The 14,465-nt window shown below is 41.8% G+C and overlaps 1 protein-coding gene across 1 annotated transcript in view; it reads right to left on the reverse strand.

Annotated features, from left to right (window-relative positions):
• The window catches only part of cntln (centlein, centrosomal protein), a gene marked incomplete at both ends in the record, with an annotated part of 83,661 nt that overhangs the window by 52,046 nt on the left and 17,150 nt on the right, over positions 1–14,465 (reverse strand). Inside the window, 2 exons of the mRNA XM_079219596.1 lie at positions 2,260–2,379; positions 6,710–6,850. Coding sequence (XP_079075722.1) covers positions 2,260–2,379; positions 6,710–6,850 — 261 coding nt within the window. The remainder of the gene's footprint in view (positions 1–2,259; positions 2,380–6,709; positions 6,851–14,465) is intronic.

Consider the following 14,465-nt stretch of genomic DNA (forward strand, 5'->3'; position numbering starts at 1 on the left):
TCTTGTCAGGGGCACCCCTCTTCCCCATCACACTGACCTTAACAGCGAGGGTGGCGGAGAAAACACTTTCAAAAAGGTAGGACAAACAGAGGTGGAAAGAGAGCAAACGAAGAGAGAAAGACAGCTCATGAAAATAGAGGAAGGAGAAAGAGAGAGAACAGAGAAATTAGAAAGAGAAGGAAGAGAGAGAGCAAAGCAAAAGAGAAAGTGAGAGGAAGAGTGCAGGACAGGTTTCTGCTTGAGTGGCCAGGGCTAGGGAGAGTTGTCGAGCGCCTTCTGAAGGGAAGGAGCTTGTTTACTGCTGATATGACACGGCTGCCCTGCAGAGAGGGAAATGCGAGCCCTCAGCCCTGTTATTATTAACAAGGACAAAGAGAACAGAGAGCACACAAACAGGCACCAGACACACAACAGGTGCACACTCACTCACACACACGATGCACATTCACGCTGCCACTGTGACAAGTATGGATTTTCCCTTGTGCGGATTATTCACAGAGGACATCTGCAAGACATCCTCGGCCCCTTCGAGCTGCCCCTAACCTCTCAAAAACAAGGCTCTAATGAAAGGGGCCAGACCCGGGTAGTGTTAACTGGTGGAGCTAGGAACACAGAAGAGTTGAGGCTGACTGATGGGGGGAGGAGGGGCAGGATGGAGCAAGTGGCAGGGCATTAGCCACATCATGGCTTCTCAGGCTCCTTACAGAGCTTCCCCTGGGCAGCCCAGTTCTGGTCATCAGGCCACAGACCCTTGCCCACAGATCAATACACCCCCTTACTCAGCCAGCATACACGTCTATGGACGTTCTCAAGCTGAAAAATAATTACACAGCAACAGCTACTGTTTACTTGAAAGTGTGCGGAAGTAAAAAAAGGAAGAAAAAAAAGAAGCCATTATTATGAGAATTGTATGTTTGTCTGCTGCTGTTAGATGCTAAGGTCAAAATGTCAATGGTACAGGCTGGCGTACCCAATTTGAAAGGCATTCTTTTGGAAATAATTAGATAGGATCAACTGGAGAACAACAGACTGGACAGAGTGAAGTGCTGTACTGGAAGATCCTAGAGGTGAGGTCTCAGCTATAACTGATGGAGGGCTTTTTTTCTCAATGCCACATCCAAGCAAAGGACATGACCACTAAATCATGCTCTGAACTAATGGTCTCAATAATGTGACCATAGATGTGAGTTGCCAATCACAGTTGTTCTGTGCATACCTTTGCTAAATGCCCCTCAACTGGCAGACACATAAATGGCACCATTAACTAAGACATTCATGCGTGTCGTCTGAATCTACGTTGAGCATTAACGTCTGACTAGTTGTCTGCCAGTGATATAATTCAGACACTTCAGATCTGACAAGAAAATGATGCCTAATGTGTTCCTGAGATTGTGTTCAAAGGGAGATAACCTCTACATAATCACTCACTCACTGGTCAGCCAGAAATACGGAAAGGGTAAAGAAAGGCAGCAGCGGTGGAGGAAAGCGGAAAACGTACTCTACTGATAAAATAAAATAGAGAAAGTCTCATTTTGAGACCTAAAAAGAAACACAAGAGAGAGATGTATTTTGTTTGCAGCAAGTTTGAGAGAGAAAAAAAAACATGGGAATAAAGAATAGTGGCAGAACGACGTCATAGAGCACGTGAAGGTTAAAAGACCAATAAAGTGGATTCGTTTAAGGGAAAAAACCCTGCTGCATCCACTTTCACCGGAGCCGCTCCTCTCCTGCTGCTTCGCTGCCTACGCTCTGTTTATGTGCGCACACATATGTATTTGTATGTGTGTGTGAAAGACACTGTAAGAGAAGGTCATGGAGGAGGCAGTGGCAGCGGTAGTGCAATTGAACGCTTTGGAGACTGTGACTGCAAACCTTCCTACAACCCAGCGGCTGATAGCAGCAATCAAATGTAAGACAGTGGCCGGAGCAACAAGCAGCGCCACTATGCCGGTCTAGTGCTCCACAATACCAGCTGGACACCACTGTGTCATGTGGGGAAAACATTGAGATCCAGGACTCGGTTAGACTCACAAGGACATGAGCTGAGGCAGAGTTGTGAAGAGGAAACATTAGGATCTTTTATACTCTGTGCGTGTTTATACTCATTTATAACATTCTCAAATCTTTTTAAATTTGCAGGAAACAAAAGACATCAAGTTAGAATAAACCCCCCCAAAAAAGAAAAGAGGATTGATTGATTCATGTAGATTGGGGAAGGAGAGGATGCAATGTGTATTCATCTATGTTAGCTATAGTTACCTTCAATTCCAGCAGCTTCTCAAGGTCTTGAATCCTCTGTTCTGCACCTCTTCTCTTCCTGTTAACCAACTCCACACTGCTGGCTGGGGACAAAGACCTGGATCGCTGCACCGGTGCACCCTGGGACAGGTAAGCAAAGAAGCACTGGGGTGAGAACTTGAGCACACTTCTCTTTCACAGACAGGCACAAACCCATGCAACAATTAACATCTGGAGAAACACTGAGTGAATGCCAATAATGGAATCATCCATGTTCTTTCCATTCCCCTCTCACCTTGAGTAAAACATGAACATTGTCTTCTTCAGCGCACACATATGCACACACAAACAAACATGCTATCGGAGGAATAAATCAAGCTGGCTGGAGCAGCAGTCCGCAGAAGCTGAAGGGAGGAGGTTCAGTTTTGTGTGTGTGTGTGTGTGTGTTTGGTAGTGGGAGTTGCAAGCTGAGAGCGGCAAAGGTTTCTCCCTGCGACTGGCTAATGAGTATGTTCATTTACATTTACATTGTTTCTTTGACAATAATGATGTCCCATTAGGGGAGACTAAAGGGGCTATAGATTCCAGAATGTGCTGGGCTTCATTACAAGAGGTGGGCAGGGAGGCCGCTCTAATTGCTCTACTAGGGGCCTCCAGGTTACACTTGATAGGACAACTGGAAGAGCCGCCGATTAGAGGAGGGGGGGGGGGAAGTTTGCTCTCCAGCCTCTTCTGTAGAAATAAATAAAGAAGTAGAGAAGCGCTGGGGCCACGCTGTAGAAAAGCAGTGGGAACAATATGCTAGTGGAATATGAATATGGGAGGATAGGAGGCCCCATGCGGTGCCTGGCAGAGCTGACCAGATGGCAGGCTAAAATATGCAATGCGACTAAACGTACAACAGTCCTTGGGCTGGAGTGGTTGAGGAGTACAGGAGGAGGTAGTGGGGGTGCAGTGAGGAGGTTTATGATAGGATGGTGGATAAATAAGCGCCCTCCCTCAATTCTTTTGGCTTTGTTGTCTACTAAAGTTTGTGGTTGAATAACATTACAGATTGAAAGAAACAGCAAGTGCATTTTAATAACACAGGTACCTGTGTTCCTTTCGAAATGATCCATGTATCAACCAGAGGGGGAAGCAGGCTTAGCCGAGTAACTCGTAAATTAGTTTAAACTGCAACCAAACAAACTGGGAGGATTCTTGTGGGAGGTTGAGTGAAGAACACAGTCAACAATGTCGTCCGGCCCACATTATTAAAAAGGCATGAATGTAATAGCATTTTACTGCTCTGCATTACATCTACAATGTACCTCATGCGTGGTTATGCACATTTAATCCTGCACAGGAGGAGAATTTACTGTCATGTACAATAAAAACCATAAAAGACAATTATTACCTTAACAGCAATAAAAATCCCGGTGCATGGGGTTTGATATTGTAAAGATATCAATATATATAATAAGGATTATAACAATAATAAATTCACATTTATTTACTTTCCCAGTGACATGTCTATTCAGATTTGATCACTATCATTATATTTGTAAAACAATTTGCCTGTGACCAACATTTTTCAGCATAGCAGTGTGTTTGGGAATGTGCCTCAAGGCTGCAGTTGACTCCAGTGACCTGGAGGGCCCGGTTCTGCTATCATGCTTGCATGTGTGCCAACCATGTGTTCTGACGCTGCCTTAATGACTCTATGCAACTAATTAGCAATTTGATCTGCATATTTCTGATGAGTGGCAGGCCAACTGGCTTAGCCTCTACGTGCTTAGGGAAAACTAAGAGGCCAAAAAGGGAATCAAAATCAACGAAAAGTCCTGAACTGTAAAGTAACTTTTAAGTATGACTTATTAAGGATGAATTCCAAATAGGTTTTCAGATAGAAGTACATTTCGGGAAGGATTTTAACAATGTGCTATATCCCATCATAGCTGTTCCTTTGTGTGTGAGAAGCAGACGACAAACACTGCAGTGTCTGAAGGCGTACAGGGGAAGATGACATGGCGACACTGACAAATGACAGATTTGCTGCAGATGTTCTCTCTGGTCCAGTTGGACGTAGGTACACGAGAAACATGAATGCATTCTGCTTGAGTGGGAAGGTCCGTGTTATGACAATGTTGTTTATGTTCTACAAGACAGGCCTGAGAGATAAAAAAGCAGATAACACGAGGCAAAGAAAGATGCGCCCGCTGTCAAGCTCGGCAGCTGGTTGGCGGCCATGACCTGACCCGTGCATGGCACCCTGTAACAGCTCTGTAAACATGAAAGTGCAATGCAGATGGAAGGGAGGAGGGCACCCAGTACGAGAGAAATGAGGACAGAGGCCCAAGTCTGTATGCGAGAAAGAGTAAAACTCTCAAAGAAGAAACATTTAATCGACTGCCTCCCTCCTCCAACATCTCTCTCTCTCTCTCTCTCTCTCTCTCCATCTCCCAGAGAGAGGGGTCACTGTTATCAATGGGCTTCTTTATGATTGCAGCAGCACGTCATGTGTGCGTCTGGAGCTCTCAAAGCTGAAGTCTTTCAGGTTTCCCAGGAATGTCGTACACACACAAACACAGGACACGACACATAAAGACCCACGTCAAGGTGTAAAGACATGGGTGCACACATAACACAAAGCAAATGTACTCCATTTAACTACGAAATATATTAAAAAGGAGTACAAGAATTTAAAAGACTAAGATACACTGCAAAACACGACAAATGTTAGAGCCGGTAACCTGAGAATAACACAACTACAATGAACCCACACTGAGGAAAGAGTGCACAAACAAAGGCGAGGTGAAACCAAATAAATGTGTGTAGGAATGCCCCGCTTGCAGTGGTACTCAGTGGTTACTCAGAGAAATGCCCCTGAACAAGGCCCATGAGGTAGCCATGGTGGAACGAGCCAAAAGGCTACGATCAGCGACTTTTATGAGACAAAATGATAGCCTATACCCAGAGTGACAGACACTTGAAAGATAGTCGACAAGTAGAGGCCCAACATACAAAGAGTAAAACACAGAAGTCTGGCTAGCTGAAGAACTCAGGGGGAAAGGGCGCTTCCCATCATGAGATACCAAGCGAGGTACGACAGAGAACTGCAAAAGTTTGATTCTAAGTTGAACTACATCATGCTCATAGTGAACCGCTGAAATATAGTAAAATGATTTGTAAAATATATTACAAACATAATTTATATATTCCAGATGGTTTTTAATTAAGTTAATATGAATAAATTTAACTTTTATTCATCATTGATATGTCTTTTCTCTATTACTCTTTTTTTCCGATTAAAAGAAAATCAGTTTAACACTTGCTGTATGTTGCAAAACGTGAGTCATGTACCACTTTGAACTGCGCGTCGCCTCAGCCTATATCCACATTTCACTTCAGGCACTTAGAGAAAGCTGCAAATTGTGTCCTGGGTGGTAGCAGTGGGCTGCACAGAAGGCTCATTTCATCAGCTTTTGACCTTGCAGACTGGTATTATTGTTTAAATGGAGTGTAATGAAGCATAACAGGTTTATGGTTTCTTTGGAGCATCATCATATTTGGATATTAAGCAGCCAACAGAGACACCTACTCAAAATGTTCACGTTTTAAATAACAATAAGGTTGTGATGATTTATGAAGTTGACGTGTTGTTTACTTATCTAAAGCTAATAACCTCTGGTATTACAAATAGTTTGACCTTGCAGGGAGAGGGAGAATCAGGTATTGACTGAAAAGGTGAACATGTCACTGGTGGCTGGTTAAGTAAAGATTCATACCATAGCAAGAATCTAAATCATTAATAGACGGTGCGAAATAACAGACAGATTATGTGTGTGTGTGTGTGTGTGTGTGTGTGTGTGTGTGTGTGTGTGTGTGTGTGTGTGTGTGTGTGCAAGCGTGTCCGAGGGCAAACACAACAGATCCTCCAGAAACGAGGAGCACATTGAATGTCAATACTGTTTATTTATTTTGTACAAAATAAATTACATTACATGTATAAACTGCCTGAACAGAAGCACCTCCATTGGAGCTATAATGAGGACAGCTGTATAGATTTAAACAATGTGTCTTCAGGCCAGCTTTAGAGTGAGTGAGGCCATCTAGAAACATGCCCTGCCAAACTTATGAGTGGAATACTGAGAAGATCAAAAGCTTCTTTCTTGTTCATAATGTACTGTTGAAGCGGTAAATTAGCCAGTGCCTGAGCCCAAGGCATGCGTGAAACCAGCAGCACACGCCGGCCTGGTCACAGTAGGAGGGGCATCTGTGTGTATGTGTGTGTGTTGGAGAGTTCAGGACAAAGGTTGGCAGAAGCAAGGTCTGATAAATCACATGATTCTCAACAGACCATTTTCCTCATATCCTTTCTCCATGGCTTTGATCTAATCTGAGCAAAGTAGTAATGGGTAAGTGTGGGCATGTTAGCCACTCACCCACGTGCTCTCTTTGACATAATTGGCTGTAGTGTGTGCTAACCAACCTGCTGTCCTCTGACGGAACTGGAGGACCTGTGATGAAGGGTCTGATCCTCTGGCCTGGGATCTGAGCCTCGGCTGGGGGCCCAGTCAGAATCAGGGCTCGACCTCTGAGCTGCAGAATCAACCTGGTCCGACATCACTGCCTGTAAGAAAAGAGACAAGCGCATGTGTATTTGTAATTTCTTTCTTTGCTGATTCACTTTTTCACAAGAAACGTATGAGCACATCTCTGGTGAACACAAGATTTACAGCGGTGCTTTTGTGTGATTCTTGGGGGAGAAACTTAAGCCCGGCTCAGACTACAGGAGTTTTAAAATCCTAACTGATTTTGAAATTGGGTTGCATCAAACACAGAAGGAGAATCTTTACAGATGTTTCTCTCTCAAATCCTAAACAAACATTGCAGGATCTGAAAATAATTGTGCATGACGCACTACAGGTTATTATTAAGATGATCGTGCCAGAGGAAGCAACACACCACACCATATCATTGGGAAGCAGTTGTAAACTAAATGGACAGGCTGCGACAACTTAAGCTCTAATAACGCTTTGCTGCCAAAAACGGAAGGCGAAGGATCGAGTTTGGGTGGGAAAATGGCTGGGGAGACTGAGTCAACATCGGCTGGTCATTCTTCAGCGTCCTTGTAGCAGACTCTCTCATAATGTAATCATAACCGTTATCATCCAGATTCTCCTAAATATCAAACATGTTTAAAATTATTATAATTAATTATCAAAGTTTGAGGCTGTGGACAGAAAAGCTATTTTTTTTTTTTTTCCTCCTTTTTTCAATTTCTGTATTAATATTATGGTTAGTTTTACCCTTCCCAATGAGGCTGCGAATGGTTTGGAAGTTTAGGACTGGATCTGTAAACCCTAGAATCCAGAGTTACGAAAACTTGGCTTGTTGGGCAATTTTCATTTTGTTAAGCACATTCAAGAAACAAGTATACACTTAAAACTTGCATGTTTATATATATATATATATATATATATATATATATATATATATATATATATATAGATAGAGAGAGAGAGAGAGAGAGTTTTTGTGTGGACAACCTAACAGTAATTTGACACTTTGAATTCGATCATGTGTCATATTTAAAAGGACAATGTTCTCATGAAGGTACAATAATGTAATGAATAATCCATAATCTGTGGCATGTTATATTTTTATCATAATTAATTTTAAAATGTCATACTAGCCTCAGCTTAACCAAAACAGTAAAGTCTTCTCTGCAAATTTAGAAAATTGAAAATCAAGCTTTTTTCTTTGTATACTTTATAGTTTCCTCTTTTGATTACAAATTATAGTAATGTATAGAGACATCTAGAGTGGTGCAGATATCAGTTTTTAGGAAGAGATAAGCCCACAATCAGATCACAGACATGTCTTCACAAACTAGTGGGCGACTATCAACGGCAAAATTAATTCAGGGAAATGAAGAAAATCACAAGCTGACAGAGTCTCAAGTAGTTCAATAGACTTACACTTGCAATAATGGATGTCTATGTGACATTTTCATATGCCGAAGTCAATAACAAGATGTGTCATGTGGCAGTGGGACAGGTAAATACCACCCCCAGCATTGTGGTGTGTGTGCTATAATGGCCCATCTATTTATCAGTGTCTATTAGCCGGTGTCGAGCAGCATCTGCACACCTCAGCACACAGCGGGGACTACCAAAACAAACTGAGGGGGACAATGATAAAGCAGACGACCCACCTACAGGGGAGCAGAGACTCACACATGCACATTGCACAGTCCACAATGTACCTGTGCAAGTATTGAGTTTATAATATCACCTAAATGTTTGCTGCTACTGTTTGCTGCTACAAATGGTGTGTACACACACCATTTGTCTAAGCATAGCTAATGCCTGAGTCCTTTATCTTGAAGTTAACACTCACCCACGTACATCTTGACTCCATCACCTTATTGCATAAATTCTCACCTTTCTTTTCTTAAGTCCTTCATAAAAAAGTGTGAAACACACACACACACACACACAAAAAGAAAACAGCCTCACCTGCTGCTATCAACAACATGTCTACTAAACACATCAAATCAAAGCCTGTGTTTAACTGGGAGGCCAGGTAATGAAGAAAACCGCACAGGATGTCATCACCTTTTTTCCAACGAGTCCTGATTGCATTATCAGAAACCTGGCATCTGGGCGTGACCTTGTTAACTGCCAGGGTAATCAACTTTAACCAAAGGGGAGGAGAGGGGATGATAAATTATTAGTGAGGAAGATTTTGTTCATGTTTTATTAAATTGGCCTGTCAAAGGGGGTTGGTCAAATTATCTGGGGCCTCGTTTATTGGAGGCCGGCCATATTGGCGCATCTGTTACAATTATTTATAATTTTCCAGGCAGTCAGGAGGACGGACTGGGTTTTTCGGCATCAGCCACATAAAGCAATTTAGAAATTAACTGATGCGGGAGTGTCTGAGGTTTTTTTCCTCTCACAATTTCTCTCATCCCCATCCTGGTTTTCATCCAGAAAGTGAAACTTTGAGATAGTAAAGGAGCAAGCATACAAAAGCGGAAAAAATAAACATATAACAAGCAGCTTAGTGAAAGCAATGGACTGGGGGAGAGAGAGCGTGAGATGGAAAGAGAAGAAGAGAGCATGCAGGTGCAGTGAAAAAAAAGAGCAGGAGATTTTCGGGAGCTGAGGGAAGGAGGAAAAAAAAAAAAAGAAGAAGAAGAAAAAAGCCAGTCTTGGTAATTACTGAACACGATTAGGTTCTTGGGGGAACTTGTCTGGCACTCGCGGCCCTAACTGCTGAGGATGCGGCAGGCAGGACCATATGGAGGGAGGCTTGTGATTGTGCTCCCTGAAGCTCGTGACCCGTCTGCTGCCGAGCCCTTGAGCTGAATGTGAAATGAGACTTGCCAGGCCTAATGTTCTACACATGCACCATTTATGCCACAAAACAAATCTGATCACTGTTAATTATGGAGCAGCTATAATCAGGAGGGCCCCCCCCACCACACACACGCACAGACACACGACTACATGCATACACAAATACATGCTCGCACATCTGTGGAGCGACAGCATTTGTGGAAGTGATTGGATCGGCTTGAGAAGTGAAGGCTACAAGGTGTGCGCCCCCACCCACCAGGTCAGGTGCACTTTGCATTCAAGATAGTGGTTCTTCAAAAGCATGTGTGTGTGTGCATATATGTATGAGCGAGTGTGTTAACCGGTAGTGCAGTGAAAAGAAACTTTATATAAGGACAGCACACAGTGAGTAGGATGAAGACTGCATGCATGTTTTCCTGTGCGTGCAAACAGGCGGAGTCCTCCCACACAGCCTGTTTGACCCGAGTGTATGTGCTTGAACGAGTGAGCGCATGTGTCTGCAGCGGCACATGGCTGTGCTTCATTAATGAGGCGAGCTGTGCTACACAGAGGTTCTCATCTAATGAGAGCGGTTGAAGCTGGTAAAACACACCACTGGAGTCCATGTCATTAGTATGTCTCTGGCCCTGGACATGGCCCGGCTCCAAAAACACGCTCATACACAAACTCATGTTGACAACACTGATAACACTAATAACACACTCGGCATACATAGATCAGACAGCATTAGAAATCATGCAACATTTATCAGACTATAATTCTAAAACAGTAGTTGAATGTATAATTTTTACACAATGTTTTCATAACATAAGGATGACTGATATGTCTGAGGAGGAAAGGAATATGTAAATACAAGCAGCAGGTTGCACTACATTTTTAACATACTTCTAGGGAGGTCCTGACAGTTGAGTTAAAGGAGTGCCGTTCCAGATGGGAAAAAACTGAGGAGCAACCAGAGTCAAAACAAGACCCATGGGAAAGACAATTCCAAAATATCTGACTTATAAAACCTTTCCATCAAGTTTTACTGAAACAATCAGAGACTAAAAGCGGCCTCTAGCACTTTAATTATACATCTAAAAAGTGTTTAGATTGGCTAACATCAATAACAAGCCGGAAGCAGATGTTTAAAAAAAAAAAATCTCAACAAGCTATGGGGAGATGCATAATCAGGGCTTCTTTCGATTTATTAAAAAAAAAAAAAAAGAAAAAAAGTCTGGTCACCTTGGGAAATGATGTTTCCGTGCTTGAGATTCAGTCTGTAAAACCCTAACGAGGGACGTTTTTGTATCGTATATTAAAACATATGCATAAAAAAGACCCTACAACTGAAGCAGTAAAAGGGAATTAATCCAATATTATCATACTAAATAAGACCTTAGGTTACTGCGATATGTCAAAATGTTCTTAGTGAAAAAGTCTACTAAACATTAAAAAAAAGTTGCAGTATACATTTAAAAGACAAAGAGCTTCTTTCAGTTATATTTATATGAAACTTTTCTGGAGTGAATTAAAATGCCTAATTTTCCCTTTCCAATGCTGATGAGCGAATAACCAGCGCTTTGAACGACTGCCCACACAATTAACAACTTATGACCCATTTATTATGGTGAAGGTTCCAGAAAGCCCGAGGTCTGCTATGGATTCTAATGTTGGTCTTTAATCACCGCACAGCTCTGACAATAGCCAAACACTAGGCTATTATAAATATTTTAGATTTGTCCACTAATGAGGACTCTCTTCCCTGCCTCTACATTGTGATGGTGACCACCCAACCTGGCAGTTTGTATCTGCATCTCATCGGTGTGGGGGTCACCCAGGTGCCTGATGATCAGCCTGATGATCAGCCAGGCCCTACAGCTAGAAGATCAGGGCATGGGGCCATCTCCAGGCTGACATTATGGAGATATCGCACTGCTTTCAGTACACACACACAGAAACACACACACACACAGAACACGAAATACAGTGTTAGTAGTGCTGAAACCATTAGTTTATTTGTTGACTAACCAACAATCAATTGAAGGTATTTATGAACGATCTGATTCCAGCTTTTCCAATATGATGATTCACTTTTTTTCTTTGTACTTTTTAAATTATAATCACACTGAATATTTTTGCTCCGGCCAACTGTGATTTTTCATTGTTTTATTAGTATTAATGTTTTTTACAGCACATCACAAATCATAAAAGCAATCAACCGATTAATTTATATAATAAAAATGATAATTAGTTAAGATCAAGGTAAATTAACATATATCATTTTTTTTGTGTGAAGTTGAAACACTTTTAATGGTGCTATATTCGATATCCAGAGCATAATATAGCAACAAAGAACTACTTGCTTTGTAAAAGGTGGCGCATGCACGTTAAGAGCCACGTAGAGGCAACAGAAGCTCTGAAGTCCGGGTAGAAAACCCTTAACCTAACGCTGACCTTGCAGGTCAATTGATATAGGAGGTAACAGTATCTGAAAAGCATAGCATGACTCACATTAACTTAAAACAAGCAGAACTGTAGCTTTACGCCTCAGTAAAGTCATCTTAAGCTTCCTGCAAAGAGTTAACTTGCCATAAGACAGAAGAGAACAGACAGTCAATCTTGGAGCACAGCATGGAAGTATAACACACAATGGGTGTTATTCCTCTCACCCATCCGCCTTCTTTATTCCTGCTCCCCCCCCAAAAAACCACTGTGGGAGGGGTGTTCAAAGCCGTCGCTCTGGTCTATATTCAAATGAGCGCTGCATCTCCCTCCTGCGCTCCCGTTGCGATCAGCACTTTGATCACCTCCAATGGTAACTTCCACCAAAACATTTAAAATTAAAATCAAATCTGCCTTAACAACCTGAGCATTAGAATTTAACAGGTGTTCGGGAGGAAGTTGTTACAGAATTTGCGATTATATGCTCGGATACACACACCTTTAGTCTAACACACATCTACGCAGACACAGGCGTACACATATACGCACAACCTGTCAGTGAAATTACAGAGTGGGAAACAGAAAGCCCTCCTGACTGAGTGCTATACCTTGGGATACCTGATCTGTTCACTTTGATGTCAGTGGGTAAGAAAGTTAAAGAAACAAATCAGCAAGACAGCAGCTACATGTGTTCCGTAAACAAAAGTTCATAACAATTTTCAGCATAGGTTATTATGTACACAGTACTTTTGTAATTACATCTCAGCCCTGGAAATAACTGTGTGATGAGTTTGTTTTTTAACTGGGTGGGGAAGAGATATGGGCTAGAGTTCATGTTCAATGTGATAGAATAAAACGCACACATATGTATATATACACACCATTCATGCATCTACTGACGCATGTATGCCCACACCACACACACACACACACACACACACACACACACACACACACACACACACACACACACACACACACACACACACACACACACACACACACACACACAACTAACTGCATCTTCTCTAAATGTAGTATTAATTACTGGGGGAACCACTACAGTACTGTATTTAATTACTGACTAAATGATCCATTTATAGTTCACCGCTGGTTAAATTAACAGGGTTAAGTGAGAAAGGGCAATTGTAACTCACTTAACATTTGAGCTGATATCTTTTAACTTTCAGTCTGGGGGCAGCACTGTCAGAAAATATCAACCAATCAAATTAAACAATTACAGTCTGTGGAGGCACAGAAATTACTGAACTGCTGCAGAAATATTATCTTCCGCTGCGTCAGCTACAGAGTGATTTTATCTGTAATAAACCGTAGTCTAAACTGAAGTTAAAAACATACTGAGAAAACAAATTGAGATTGTATTATAGCAAAAGTTGCAATGTCATACAATGTTGATGGAATGCGGTTGTGTGGATATAGATACCTGTTACTATTCTAGTCTTTGACACTGTGTGGTCCAAGAACCACCTATCACCATATAATTAGGAGTTGTTAAAGCCCACTTAAAATGTGGCTGCAGCATTAACTTAGTTCATATTAGAGCCTCTTTTGCCTCGGGGGGACGGTTCAAAGGTAGTGAGAGAAAGCCAAACCCCTGCTGACTGACAGATGTGGAACTGTAACTCCAACTGCATCTTCAGAAACATAACTAGGCTCCAATTAAATCACCTCTCTTATCTATCTTTGCCTACTGACGGGACTGTGTTAAAAGGACTTCCAGGTACTTGGGTGGGAGGATAGAAAGAAGATAGATAAAGTGAGTAAGTCAAAGAGTGCATGCGTGCCCAGAACAGAGAGCTGGAGAAGATCATAAAGTTGACATGAAAGATGCTGGTGCTAAGAGAGATGCGAGTATCAAGGGTGAATATAGCGATATTAAGAGAGTGGTTCTCAGTTAAAGACCACCGCCACAGGCCATGCTGGGGCTCGTCAGTCATTGCTGTGTGTACTAATCCACCTACACATTGCTGCCTCTGTACCTTGGGACAATTAGACACTATCTACGGACAGTTGTTGAAAGTATCATTATATATTGTGTTTATCATGGAGGAAAAAGCTATATACATTATACAGGGCATCATAAGCATACATATGTTGTTGTCCACACCCACATAAATACATAATGCATATAAACTATAAATAAGTTTAACAACTTAGAGTAGCATCATAGAAAAACTGGTTTTAGCCTGTATTTGTGATGCACTGGAAAAACTCGAAAAGGATGTAGGTGGAGATGGTGAAGATTTAAGTTCTAACTAAACGAAAATATGGAATATTTGCAGCCGATTCTTTGCATTCCAACCTTTCACACCAAGGCTGACACAAATTCATAACATGGACATTCAAACTATTATTTTCATTAACTTACAAAAACATTGCGTGCAACAAATCAAAAAGACGAATGTTTTTACCTATGTTTGATCTAATATTCTG

Source organism: Taurulus bubalis (genome assembly GCF_910589615.1).
Source record: "Taurulus bubalis genome assembly, chromosome: 6".
Lineage (NCBI taxonomy): Eukaryota > Metazoa > Chordata > Actinopteri > Perciformes > Cottidae > Taurulus > Taurulus bubalis.